Source organism: Cucurbita maxima, unplaced genomic scaffold, assembly GCF_002738345.1.
Source record: "Cucurbita maxima cultivar Rimu unplaced genomic scaffold, Cmax_1.0 Cma_Scf00001, whole genome shotgun sequence".
NCBI lineage: Eukaryota > Viridiplantae > Streptophyta > Magnoliopsida > Cucurbitales > Cucurbitaceae > Cucurbita > Cucurbita maxima.
Window position 1 is genome coordinate 8,732,784 of NW_019272017.1, and position 13,331 is coordinate 8,746,114.

General features: G+C 37.8%; 3 protein-coding genes across 5 annotated transcripts in view; all 3 read right to left on the reverse strand.

Moving 5' to 3' along the window:
- Window positions 1-2,032, reverse strand: part of LOC111470469 (1,4-dihydroxy-2-naphthoyl-CoA synthase, peroxisomal) — a 2,720-nt gene extending 688 nt beyond the window's left edge. Inside the window, exons 1-7 of the mRNA XM_023116059.1 lie at window positions 1,645-2,032; window positions 1,440-1,562; window positions 1,257-1,358; window positions 1,136-1,174; window positions 420-518; window positions 290-337; window positions 117-212 (exon numbers count right to left, since the gene is read on the reverse strand). Of these exons, the coding sequence (XP_022971827.1) occupies window positions 117-212; window positions 290-337; window positions 420-518; window positions 1,136-1,174; window positions 1,257-1,358; window positions 1,440-1,562; window positions 1,645-1,896 (759 nt within the window). The 5' untranslated portion in view covers window positions 1,897-2,032. The remainder of the gene's footprint in view (window positions 1-116; window positions 213-289; window positions 338-419; window positions 519-1,135; window positions 1,175-1,256; window positions 1,359-1,439; window positions 1,563-1,644) is intronic.
- A 2,930-nt stretch (window positions 2,033-4,962) lies between these two features.
- On the reverse strand, window positions 4,963-7,615 carry LOC111469863 (polygalacturonase At1g48100-like). 3 transcript variants are annotated; one of them, XM_023115403.1, is made up of 7 exons: window positions 7,201-7,615; window positions 6,831-6,962; window positions 6,483-6,710; window positions 6,352-6,396; window positions 6,072-6,279; window positions 5,708-5,898; window positions 4,963-5,518 (listed from the first exon to the last, which is right to left on the reverse strand). In XM_023115403.1, exons 1-7 carry the CDS (start codon window positions 7,555-7,557, stop codon window positions 5,120-5,122), a joined length of 1,560 nt encoding a protein of 519 aa, XP_022971171.1. In that variant the 5' UTR covers window positions 7,558-7,615; the 3' UTR covers window positions 4,963-5,119. The 3 variants fall into 3 exon arrangements, with proteins under 3 accessions (XP_022971171.1, XP_022971126.1, XP_022971226.1); XM_023115358.1 differs by having other exon boundaries at window positions 6,072-6,396; XM_023115458.1 differs by having other exon boundaries at window positions 5,267-5,518; window positions 5,655-5,898; window positions 6,072-6,396.
- A 2,990-nt stretch (window positions 7,616-10,605) lies between these two features.
- LOC111477357 (probable polygalacturonase At1g80170) lies at window positions 10,606-13,255 on the reverse strand. The gene is made up of 9 exons (XM_023121416.1): window positions 12,596-13,255; window positions 12,391-12,519; window positions 12,134-12,304; window positions 12,023-12,043; window positions 11,732-11,939; window positions 11,578-11,659; window positions 11,383-11,491; window positions 11,186-11,299; window positions 10,606-11,113 (listed from the first exon to the last, which is right to left on the reverse strand). The coding sequence occupies exons 1-9, from the start codon at window positions 12,842-12,844 to the stop codon at window positions 10,790-10,792; spliced, it is 1,407 nt and encodes a 468-aa protein (XP_022977184.1). The 5' UTR covers window positions 12,845-13,255; the 3' UTR covers window positions 10,606-10,789.
- Between the last annotated feature and the right edge of the window lie 76 nt (window positions 13,256-13,331).

The window sequence follows — 13,331 nt, forward strand, 5'->3', positions numbered from 1 at the left end:
AAGAAGAAAAAAAAAAAAAAAAAAAACAGAGCTACGAGTTTAACCAAACTTTATAAGTTTTACACCAAATTCAGAATTGAATGAAGGATTTGGGCGGCGGCGGCGGATGAGCTCACCGGAACTACGGTGTTGACGAGACCCATTTTATCTGCTTCAGAAGCCGAGTAGAATCTAGTGAGAAACCACATTTCTCGTGCCTTTTTGGGGCCAACCTGATCAATCCAAGAAATCAGTAAAAGACGAAACAGAGCATCGAAACTGAAATGCCAAACCCAGAGATTTTGCTAACCAAACGGGACATAATGGAGCTTCCATAGCCAGCATCGAAGCTCCCCACCTAAAGGGAAGAACAGTTCAAATTGAAGCACAGTGGAAGGAAGCAATGGCTGTAATTCAGAAATTTTTTAAATTGAAATTACCTTAGGACCTGTTTGACCAAATATTGCATTGTCTGCAGCAATGGTTAAATCACAAACCATATGCAAAATATGTCCTCCTCCAACAGCATAACCTGCCACCTAATAATAATACATTCAAAATTAAATAGCTAAATTACAAAAAATTAAGAATAATAATAATAAAAAAAAAAGCTTATATAATTTGTAAATATTTAAAAACTACCCAATCCATCAGTGTTGTATTTTTTTTAAGATGGTATTGAATGGAAAATTCGAAAATTTGGGTCCTTGCAGGTTGATATTTTTTGTACTCGGGTCAACCAAACTAACTCGAAAATAGAGTTACAGTCCAATTCTATCATGCCCTACCTCTAAGAGTATTAGAAATATTAAGAATATTTTTTTGTTTCTAATAGGTGATAATTCAATGTGATTGTGAATATATGATATTTTAGTTATTAATGTGACATGTACCCGGGATAAATAAAAAATTTTAAACTAATTTATTAAAAAATCAACCTACAGTCCAACCAACTAGGATTAGTTGTAAATTCTAGTTAGGCCACTGGTATTATCAACCCAACCAACTCGAACCCGTGTATACCTTTCAATACTGAAAGGAAATATATTTTTAACAAAAGATTATAATTTAGCCAAATTAAAAGGTAAAGTAATGATGATTTTATAATAACATAGACTATCGTTTAAGAATTGAAAAGGAAATTGGGAAATTGTACCATCGCAATAACTGGTTTCGGAAGACGACGAATATGGACCTAAACAAGGATTAAGGAAGTAAATCAACATACAAAAGTGGCCAAAAAAAAAAAAAAAAAAAATCGAACGACATGTCGATACCTGTAAATCCAAAACATTGAGACGACCAAAATCTTCAAAATCAGAATAACCATCGTTCTTCCTCAAAGCCTGATCTCCTCCACTGCAAAACGCCTCTGTTCCCTACGAAGATATTAATTGAAAAAATGGTGGTAATTAACTCTTAATTACAAGTAATAATCCACAAGAACTGAAGAAAATTACCATTCCGGTAAGAATAATGACTCCGATTGAACTATCGTCTCTGGCATCGTTAAATGCACGAATGAGCTCTTTAATCGTCTGCGGCCGGAAAGCATTTCTCCTCTCCGGTCGATTGATCGTAATCTAAAATTAGGGCACAGAAAATTACAAATGAAAAAAAGATAAACACAGCGATTGAATTCCCTAATTTGGAGCTCGATTAAACCTTTGCAATGGCTTCTCCAACGGCCTTCTCGTAGATGATGTCGATGAATTCCTTACCGGAGTTGTCGTCAGCGATGCTCCAAACGACAGGGTGAGTCGAAACGGCGCCGTGCTTGCGGTGGTAGTTGTCGTCGATTGAGGCGGCGGATAGGCGGATAGAGTCGGGATTTGGAGTTCGTGGAATCGGAATGAGATGGCCGGAAATGGAAGCCACTCTCCTTCTCATCGTGTTCTTCAGGTCATTCTCTGCCATTGTTGAACTGGAATCGGAGATGAGGAAGAAGAAAAGTCGAAGGGAACTAAAGATGAGTTCAGTTGAGGGGATCGGCTCGATAGGCTGATGGGCTATTGGATAAGATAAGGTACAGCCGCTTATATTGTGTAACTATCAGTTGAGGGAAGAAGATAAAGAATATTAAAATATTATTTTAGTCTATTTAACTTATTTATTTTTTAAAAAATTAACCATAAATGAACTGAGTCATTTGGTCTCCTATAATTAAATTTAAATATTTATTAGTAATTAAAATATAAGGACCCAAAGTTATATTTTTATTTTAATAATTAAGAGTCATCATTGACTTTCTAGGTATCGTAATTGTGCATTAAGTTACGTAATTATTGTCATCAAGCCTTGACAATATTGAAAATATTGATGGGAATGGTTAAATTTATTTTCATCTTCAGACTTTTAAATAACTTAAATTTATTTAAATCTAATAATATTTTATTATCTAGTAAATATAATAATTCTATTCATTTAATTTGTTTATTCTTTTTCTTGAAAGGGTCTAAGAGGTTCTTCTATTTTGCCTTAAAAGGAAGTGTTTTAACTCGGTTGAATTTATATCTAGATGGTATCGATGGGTGATCACGACGCAATCTAGTCCCTCCTTGAATTCATATCATGTATCTATCCATTTGAGCTCAACTAGAAATTGTTGTAATTATGTCTTTGAAACTCATAACTTCTTTGTTCATCGTATGAGTGCTCGAAGATTTCATTGGCACAATTAAGTTTAGAGTATGATATTGATACTCGTTACAAGCTCTCATTGTATCTCAACCATGATAATAATATTTGTCACTTGGATATAAAGACTGATTTCATCCAACAAAAAAAAAAAAATTATTCAAATTAGATATTGTACTTGAAATTCGTGAATATTTTTTGAATTGAGATAGTTATTCTATCCATTTCATCGAGATATTCTATAGTAACTTGTTCCCACGCCAAAACATATGGGAGATTATTTGTAAAACAACTTTTCTTTCAATTCATTGGTAACATTCTCCTTGGGAGGATGAAATGGCGGGAGAGAGAGAAACCAGGATCTCTCAATCCACCTCACTTAGGGACCCAATGTCTTCGCTTAAGAATGCTTCGTTCCGCTCTCCAACTAACATGAGATCTCTCAATTCATCCCTTGGGACCAGCGTCGGGATCTCTCAATCCATCCCTCTTGAGAACCCAATGTCCTCGCTCATGAATGCATCGTTTTGCTCTCCAACCAATGTGAGATCTCTCAATCCATCCTTGCTCGTGCTCTCCAACAAATTTTGGATCTCTTGATCCACGCCCCTTGAGGACCAGAGTCGGGATCTCTCAATCCATCCCCCTTGGAAACCCAACTTCCTCGCTCAGGAGTGTTTCGTTCCGTTCTCAAACCAATGTGAGGTCCCTTAATCCACTCTTGCTCGTTCCTCTCTCCAACCAATGTGGGATCTCACAATCCACCCCGCTCGTTCCGCTCTTCAACCACTATGAGATCTCTTAATCCACCCCCTTGAGGACCAGCGTCCTCGCTGGCACACTGCCCCGTGACTAGCTCTGATATCATTATGTAACAGTTCAAGTCTACCGCTAACAGTTATTATCCGTTTTGGTCCGTTACCGAAAACTATCTAACAAAATAATTAGATAAAAGAGCTTCGACCTTGTCAACTGATAGTTAGAAAACAAAATTTGGATAAATACCAATACCTATGACAGATATAAGGATAGAGATCGCAACAAACAACTCTCGTGGTCCCGAATCAAAAAAATAAGAATTTTGAATATTAAAAAACTTGTATTCATAGAACATTTGACATAGCATAGATAATAAATAAATTGGAGTTAATATGATTCTAATTGCCATTACCAAAGTAATTAGTATTTTTGTCATTAAAAGATATTTTTGGCTGGTAATTATTCAAAAAAAAAAAAACTATTAATTCTGCAACAAAACGGCTGGACAATGCAAGGGAAGACATCGATAAGATACTAAAAGTCATGAATATTTTTTGAATTGGAATAGTCATTTGGCTCATTTCATCTAGATAAACAAAATATATTCTATCCTAACTTGTTTTCGTCAAGAAAAAAAGACAGCGCCAATAAATCCATGAGAGATTATGGACTATGACAACCTAACAATTTTAAAAGGCTTATGGTAATGGAGAGGTTTTCCCACCGTGAGTTCGTTATTCCCTGACCAACATGAGATCTCTAAAATAGCACCCATAGGTGTTTATGGTGAAGGGTGCAGTTGGATTTTGAATAGTGGGATTTGTAATCTGCTGCCACCGCTCGATCGGAGGGAAAACAGAGGCTTGCCTTGCAGACTTGGTCAATTGTTAGCCGTTGAGGTAAGTCTATGGCTCCCCTTACTCATCTCCGCCTCTTTACTGCTATTTCACTAGAATTTCTTATTTGCGCTTTGTTTCTTCTAAATTCAGTACTATGTTTGAATGATATGTATTCGTTATCTTTTTGGACTATCGAGGTTAATGTGAGGTATGTTTGATAATGCTACTGCTGATGATCGATTATGCACACGAGGTTCCGTTGTGTAGACCTAGTATCTGTGTGATAATTTTTCGACGGTTGCTTCACTCGGTAGTGGATGCATAGAAGATCCTCTATCCGCTAGATGCGTTTCTTATGGTTTTCCTACTTATTTTCCATTGTTGTGATGAAGATCAGACAAGTTCATTTAGGAGAAGTCCACTATAATCTCTAGATTTGTTCCTTCAAAAAATTAAAATACGATTGGTTCCTCGGAGATGTTCTATGGAGCTAGTTTGGGCAAGAGAAATCTCTTTATAGATTAGTCGGGTGGAACATGACAAGGACTGGATCCTGATACTCAGAAATCAAATAAAACTATCCTAGGAGATGTTTGATCCAGTTTCAAACTTGAAAGAAGTGTGTGATATTTTCAGAATTTATTAGTATTAGTTGGTCAGGGTGTTCTTCTGGATCGTAGGTATGATTCTATTTCTCTTGGGTGTGATTGACTGATATAACCTAATGAGTTAATAAGTTTTCTTTAAGAACAACATGTCTGTATCTCAATGGGCTGAACTAAAACTTTTACAGAATAAGTTTATTTGTCACAAGTACTAAAATGTAGAAGCATCAGGTCTTGGTGTGAAAAGGGGTTGGAAAATCATGCCAACCACACAAGTGAATACACCAATAAATATAGACTTTACACTCCACATGAATCAAAATCATTCTGAATTTTGTTGGTTGATGGCTTCCCAATTTGTAAACAATCAATTGGGGGGACAGTAGGAGTTCTCAACTCTCCAAAAGTTTGCCAGCAGAAGGCTCCATATAAATGATAGAGTTCTTGCAGTGGCTTGAGGTCTATTGCAGTTAGTGATATATCTGTACATGGCAGATTATCACTACAGGCAAACTGTACTGGCTTTACTGTGTAAGTACCTCTTATTCTTTCGTAGTTTATTCCTGATAAAGCCACAGCCGAAGTTTGGTTTGAGCATGTCTCTTTATCACAGTAGAATTGGTCTATAACTATTGGTATCTTAACCTCAGAAACTTGAATATTTGAGAAGAGGACTCCTTGTACAACACCTAATCCACCCTGCAGATGCACAGTCTGGAATCAATTTTTGAGAGAGCTGGTTTGATCTTACAGTGCATGTTGCTTATAGGTTTCTATCTTCCTTAAGTTTCATCTATAGATAACAAACTAATGCAAAATAAAGTATTTACTTAACTGATCAAGACTAGCACTATTGGTGAGTTAGTTCTAAAGACGAATTGTGCTTGCCTGCCATGTTTTAATTCTGACACCATTCATTGTGTTATGCATAATTACATCCCGAACGGTAATGTTAGAAACACAAGCCTTTGTGTTGTCCTTCCCCAGACTTCCAATGCTGATTCCATGTCCTGGCCCACAATTGATATTTTGTACGTACACATTTGAGCAACCAGTTTGTATTGAAATACAGTCGTCACCTGTGTGTAAGATTAAACTTAGCTGTCAGTTTTCATCCAATGTATGTCACTGCCAGGCTTTTGTTTCTTTACTGGGGGTGACATACATTGGAATTCTGTAGATGAATTCCATCAGTATGGTCGAAATTACAATAAGAGGCAAAAATAATGATTCTAGGCAAAGTAATTCATACCACAAGAGAGAGTGGTGTTGTGGATTAGCACATCCTTGGAATTCTGTAGATGAATTCCATCAGTATTGGGACTGTCACTTGGAGACGAGACACTAAAATCATGAACCAAGACACCAATACAATTGTCGAATTTGAGGTGGCATTGAGGACTGTTTTGAATTGTTATGCCAGTGACGGTAACGTTAAAACTTCCATAAAACCTCAGAGCCTGTACAACAAAAGAACAGAGCCGTGTCAAGGGATGTTTCACAAACAATGAAACGAGCTCTATGTCGCTTACAGTTGGCTTGATCCGCGGCATCTTTCCAACAAGCTCACTTCTTGCCTGCCATAGGTTTCAGTATGATTTTAGAGAAAATGCTGCAGAAAATTTATAGATGCCATAATGTGGGGTGTGTGATAGTCAGTTACCGGGGCTGGTGGCTTTTCTTGTACAGAGCTGTTGAGTGGGATGAGTAGTTTGAATTCATGGTCAATGGTATCATCAAAGGGTGAAACTTGCCACCATACTGAACCCCTTCCATCAATAGTTCCATTTCCTTGAATGTTAAGTCCCATCAACTTCGTGAACTGCAGCCATTGGAATAGGCCTCTTCCCCAAACTTTGAAGTCCGTCGGTGCAATGATTTTCCCATCCAACTTATATTAGAATGAAAAAAAAAAAAAAATACAAACAAGCTAATGTCAAGTCCTCTATTTTCTTCTATAATCAAGGATCCGTAGCACTGATGCAAAATGCCTGGTGTAAAGGTTAGGTACCTGGAATACAATATTGGGTTGGCAGTACGGACCAGAGAAGGAGATGGGGCCTACTAAAAAGACGTACTTTGATGGGACAATGAAGGTTGATGCTGTCACCTTGCAAGTGGCTGTCCAAGTATCCTGAAATGCCTGCAATGCACATGATTATTTTACTGTTTCTCTTGTTTACTGTTAGTTTTCTGGATGCTGTCTACCCACCCAATTGTTCTTGCTAAAATCCTTTCCAACTGCTATAACGAGTTTCCGCCTTCCGGGCCCACACCCTCCTTTTACATTCCCTTCTCCGTAAAATACCATTTCTATTCACTTACATCACTCACACAGTACTCATGTGTAATTGTAAGTTCATAACTATTTTAGTGTGTACCTTGGTGTCATCAGTTTTTCCATCGCCCCTAGCTCCAAAATCGAGCACGTTAAACGTGGAAGAACGACTGCCTTTCTGGGGCGGCGGGCTACGAGGGACATCTGGTTTCGGCATTTTACGAGATGGTGGCTTTGTCTTTGATGCACCACCATGGTGGTTGCCTTTGTGAGCGCCACCGTGATTGTGAGTCTTCCCTTTCTTGGAGGAGAGAGCAGGCAAGGCCTCTCTGTTTTGCCTCCAATGTTTTCCTGTGGCTCTTCCATGGCAGCCCTCCGAGCTAGAAGACCAAACAAGAAATGCCACCGCTAACATAAATGTGAGCCCTCTGAAACTTGGCCCTTTCATTTTCACATCCATTTGAGAGAGAAGAAGAAAGAAAGAAGACAAGTTTAGCTTAGTTTAGAGAAACAAATCAGATGGGCTGTTTAAATAGACAAAGGGACTTCAAAGCTAGGGTCAATTCGTATAACACCAACGCATAGAAGTGTGAGATCTCACATCAGTTGAAGATGGGAACAAGACATTGCTCATAAGAGTGTTGAAAACTCTCCCTAAATACGTTTTAAAACCTTGAGGAAAAGCTCGGAAGAAAAAACAAAAATGGACAATATCTAGTGGCGGTCTACGATTACAAGAAGTCAAGACTATCATTTTGAGTATTTTAAACTAACTACTACCCAAGCTCCATGAATTTGGCCACGTGTCCACGAAGTAGCCATAGACCTTTACTTATTTACTCACCAAACTCTAGATAAAATATTCAAGTGTCAGTACTTTTGACGAGCACAACGTCGTATAACTATAACCAGTGACAGACGTATGAAGATTAGCCACAATTCTTTTGTACATTTTTCCTACCCGGTTGTCTTATTCACCATCAGGATGTGGCTGGTTTATCTGTAATATTTGGAAGCTAAATGATTAAGTAAGCATATAATTGAGGAGTTTTAAAGATTAAAGAGGAAAGCGGGACACGTGATGTATGGGTCTGTAAAGGTGAAAGAATGAAAGGTTGGCAGTGAAATATTTGAGCTCATAATAGTCACATGCAGCAGTTATCACGGGCCAATCTTCTCTTTTCCAACTTCCCACTACGTAATAGGACTCCTTCCCCACAAAAAGTTATTCCTTGAGGTCTGACTCATAATAACGGGTAAGACGTGAATTCTAGAATATGTCCAATTATTATCACAGGTAACAACTTAAGCCCACTCTGAGTAGATATTGTCTTTTTTTTGACTTTTCCTTTCAAGTTTCTCATGATTTTTAAAACGCGTTTATCAGGCAGAATTTTCCACTCTTAAATACCTTGGGGCCCAGTGGTATTTGCTCTCCTCTTCCGTCGACGAGGGATCTCACAATACACTTACTTTGAGATCCAACGTTCTTGCTGGCACCTGTTTTCCTCTCCAATCAATGTGGGATCTCACAATTTACCCCTTTTAAGGCTCGCATCCTCGCTAGCATTCGTTCCTCTCTCAAATCAATGTAGAATCTTACGCTACTAGAAATTTGAGATACTTTGATAGTTTCACCACCAAAAGCAGAGAGAGAAACAGGGAAGTGCATTGGCACGCTTAATAGTTTATAGATGGTCTGCCCTACGTTTGGTTGTCGTTTTTGCTATTTGCCCCTTCAATTTTTCTTTGCTGCTCTTGCTGTGCCTCTTAACTGGGCCTTCTTCTCCTCCTCCTGTTGCTATTGTCTTTGTCTTGGTTGGTTGTGTTGTTTGGGTGAAAATGACATGAAATAGAAAAATGGGAAGAAATAGTTGGTTTTAAAAAAGTTGGTGCGACTGCGAGTATTTAAAGCTCTTTGGATGCATACATATCTGTGTGGCTAGCTAGGCTCCTGAATCTTGTTGTCTTTACGTCTGTCTAATTCTTTTATTGACTTACCTAATTCTCTCCTTTCTCGCTCTCTGTTAACAACTACCAAATATGCTTTTTAAGTAATTCTCAGGTATTTAAGGTTCTCCGTATCATTAAATTATTGTTTGCCCATTTAAGACATTAATTATATCAATGTATGTTGTTATTTGCACTTGAAATACAACTATTAATAAAATATAATAGAATGAGGTGTTAAACTTTTATTATAAATCTGTAACATGTTTTTTTATGACAGAATGTAATTGAAAAAACTGAAATAAATAGGTACTATCTAATATATATTGCCTAAATTTACTGATCATTTGAAAATATTTTTCACATTAAAATGAAATGATATCCAAACAAACAAGCTCGCACTTTTTTTCTTTCTTCTCATCAATTTTGTTTCTTCACTCATGTTCTATTGATAACTTTTCTTAAAAAATCATTCTTTATCTTTAAAACGTTTTTTTTTCCTCTTGACACTTTAAAACTTTTAAGTTTCGTTAGAAATTAAAATACTAAAAGATGCCCAAAATTCAAAAGCTTGTATTAAATCACATGATTATTAACCTGTCTAATTTTTTTAATTAAAACATGATATTGTCCGTTGGTTAGAGCCTTCTCGTGAACTCCATAAATATAATAACTATGCCCACATCACTCTTTTATTCCCTTATCTTCCATGCACACCATTCTATATTTGCTTTTATGTTTCCATATTTATGTGTTTAATCATTTTAATAATTAAGGACATTAGATAAACATATTTAAGATAATTTTTATAATTTACCCATCTTATTATTGTACATGTGGTTAAAAAAGCCTTATTCCCAGACACGCCCTTACTATTATCACCTCCATTTATGTCCCAACTCGATTTTGATTCCTCGCCTTTAGATATGGCTCTTCCGTCCCTACAATTTCTGTCTTCATTCCACGCAAAAAGGCACTTTCTTTTGCCAAGCCTCACGGATCCGTTTGTGAGCCACTTTGTTTTGTTCCATGACACTTCTACTGTACGCCTTCTTTCGCTTTCAAGATGTTGATATTCTACCAGAAACTGCTCTGTTTTTATTTTTTATTTCTGAAAGGAATGTTCTGAGTTCCATCTGTTTTTTGGGTGCCCACGTTACTGATGAACACAACTCTCTATGAAAAACACTCGTACTCTTTATTAACATCAATCGAAAAGAGATTTTAAAACACTCTTCTATATAATATTACTACCTTCTGTGTTTTGAATTTCTTTTTGAGATGCAAATCTAGATAGGGTGGACTAGTATTTATAGTATGAAGCCAGAAAATCTATTCCTTAAATATCTAGATATCTTTATTTGCTCAAGTAATTATTGGGTCTGACCCTATTGAACTTGTAGTGATATTTTAACCATTACTCCTCCATTAACACCGGCCCTTCTTCCTCAATCTTCCCCTTTCGTTTCTCACTATTGTCCACTAGTCCCCATCTACGCATTTGTGTGTATTATATATACTTAGAACTGCAAGGCCATAAACCATGTGCAATGAACTCTGGTATTAAAAAACCATTACTATAAATTCAAAATATGTATACTTTTTTCAAGAAATATTACAATCATTTACTTGGTAGTCTATATTTCTATTTAGATTCCAAAAGGGTAGGTTTAATTGTGAGTACTATGTATATATGCTACAAATATTTGCTGAGTTTAGTTTAGATGGACAGGACATGAAGGTCAGAGCTCAGTGTGAACTATGTGCCGCTCAGTAGGGAGTTGCACTGCCTCCAGCTCCGGAACTTGGGTCTCATCTGAAGCTGCAATGTCATTGTCGCTGGAACTTAAGCAGTCTGCTGATGGATGCACCACGCCATATCCAAAGCCTTGAGCAGCGTGGCAGTAGGTCTCCACTGTTCCATCCGTCTTCTCCAAATTGACATTGCTTAGAATTATGTTGCTGCATGGAAAGCTGTCGCTGCAGGCGAACTTCATCGCGTTCTTGCTCGTTGTGGTTCCACTTATGTTTCGGTACATGATTTGGCTTATTTTCACGGCAGATGCCTGACAGAAATAGTGTATTGGACTCCATGATGGATAATGGACAAACTAAATTCTGCATTTTGAGGGTAATACCTGAGGTTCACAAGTAGTATGGTCACAGTAGAACTGATCGATGATAATGGGGTTCTCAACATTTTCCATTCTCACATTTTCGAACCGAACGGCGCGAACATATCCCGAACCTCCCTGTACCATATGCACAGACAGAGTTTCCCCTTGTTCTTGGTAAAAGTAAGTACCAACATGGTGGTTAAAGATGTGATTCTAACCTGCCAGGTCTTGATTCTAACACCATTTGTTGTCTCTCTGAGGAAGGCTGTGTCTAACACCACCTTTGTTACAATACCAGTGGAGTTGTCTTTCCCTAAACTTCCAATGCTAAGGAACACACACAAAAAGAGAGGAATTCTTAAGACATTGATATGGTTTTGGTGCTTGAAATAAATGCAAACATTTGCAGATACCTGATCCCATGTCCTGGTCCACATGATATTCTCTTCATCTTGATGCCAGAGCTAGCATTGACAATGGAGATGCAGTCATCACCTGCATATAACCTGTTAGAGGGTGAAATAGTGGTGTTAAAGGTAACATGATGAAGGTCAGAACGAAGAAAACCTGTTGAAATCTTGCAGTTTTCAACTACAACATTAGTTGATTGCGTGATGTGGATCCCGTCGGTGTTGGGGCTATCTCCTGGAGCTGACACTCTTACCTCCGAAACTCGAACAGTTTTAGACCGCGCAATGATGAAATGCATCTGTTGGCTGTTCTGAATGGTAAGGCCTTTTACTCTTATATTTGAACTCGACTCTATGGTTAATGCCTGCAAGAAATCCCTCCAATCAAAATGTGTTACACAAGGAAAAATCATGGTTTCCACTGGGAGGAAAGTAGTTTTGTTCTTACTGTTGGTGCTCCTTTGCAAGGCTGGAAAAAAAGCAACCAGAAAACCAGAAATGATTAAGATTTCTATAACATAGCTAGAGAAACAAGCTAAGAGATGGTTCAAGAATTTACCCTGGACTTGTTCTTTTTACAGGATTCTGCCCACCATTTCTCACCGGAGCCGTCGATAATTCCATCCCCTTGAAAGGTAGCTGCACTTAGTTTTGTAAACTCCAGCCATTGACGGGGAAGTTTTGGATCCCAATTCTCTGGTTCACCTGGTGCAACTATTGTTCCTTCAATCTGCAATGTCAACTCTTAACTTTCAACCATGATCTTCCCTCCTTATTTGTTTTGGGGAAAAGAATCCTTATAATCCTACGACTTACCTGGATTACCATACCATGTTTGCATGGCCCCTTAAACTTAGTTGCATTCACCAGATATCTCCCTTCTTTTGGCACCAAAAGAACTGAATTTGAAGAGCTGCAAGCAGTCTCCCATGCCTTCCTGAAAGCCTGATTGCAAAATAAACACTTCAGTGCAGTATTGTCTCTACAAAATCCATATTTCCGAACAGAAGTATCTATGTACCATAGTGTCATCTGTAACTCCATCTCCAACCGCGTCAAAACTATCCACATTTATCAGAATCTTGCTCCCGTGCTCACTTCTCCACACTGGGACCGCATATGTGTCCACCGCACTGTCGTCCTCTTCTTCAATGTCGAAACTTTCGAGTTCTTTAACCATGTCAATGTCGCCATCAGGCACGATACTCCCTGAAACTCCATAGACAATGATCAGCATACCAAGAAGGGAAAGCAGGAAGAATTTATCCATTTTCAGTCGACTTGGTAGAAGAGATTAGTAGAGTAATTTGTGTTAATACAATGATGCAATGAAAGAGGTTAGAATTTATAAGGGAAAATAAAGTAGCCATTTTAGTGGGCAATATGGCTTTGCTTGAAAGCAGATTAAGGGGAAGTCGCCATTTCCCAATATGCCTACACGTAAAGTAGAAGAGAAAAACTTGAAGTTTCTTTGCTTTACTCTAAAACCAGCACACCAAATTCAACACCGCCATTGAGGCGTTTTGTTTTGTTTCTCCCCCGTCTCTCTCTCTTTGTTTTGGGCTCATTTCACAATTTCTTTTTTTCTGAGCAATCTCAACTCTGAAGCTTCTTCTATGCATGGTGAAAATAGTTTCTGTACATTTAAAATGTGGAGAAAAAGTCTCCAAAATACTCATAAATAATAGCATACGAAACCCAAATGCTCGAAGCACATAAAACCCATTCATTGAGTCCTGTCCTTCCAACATTTGAAG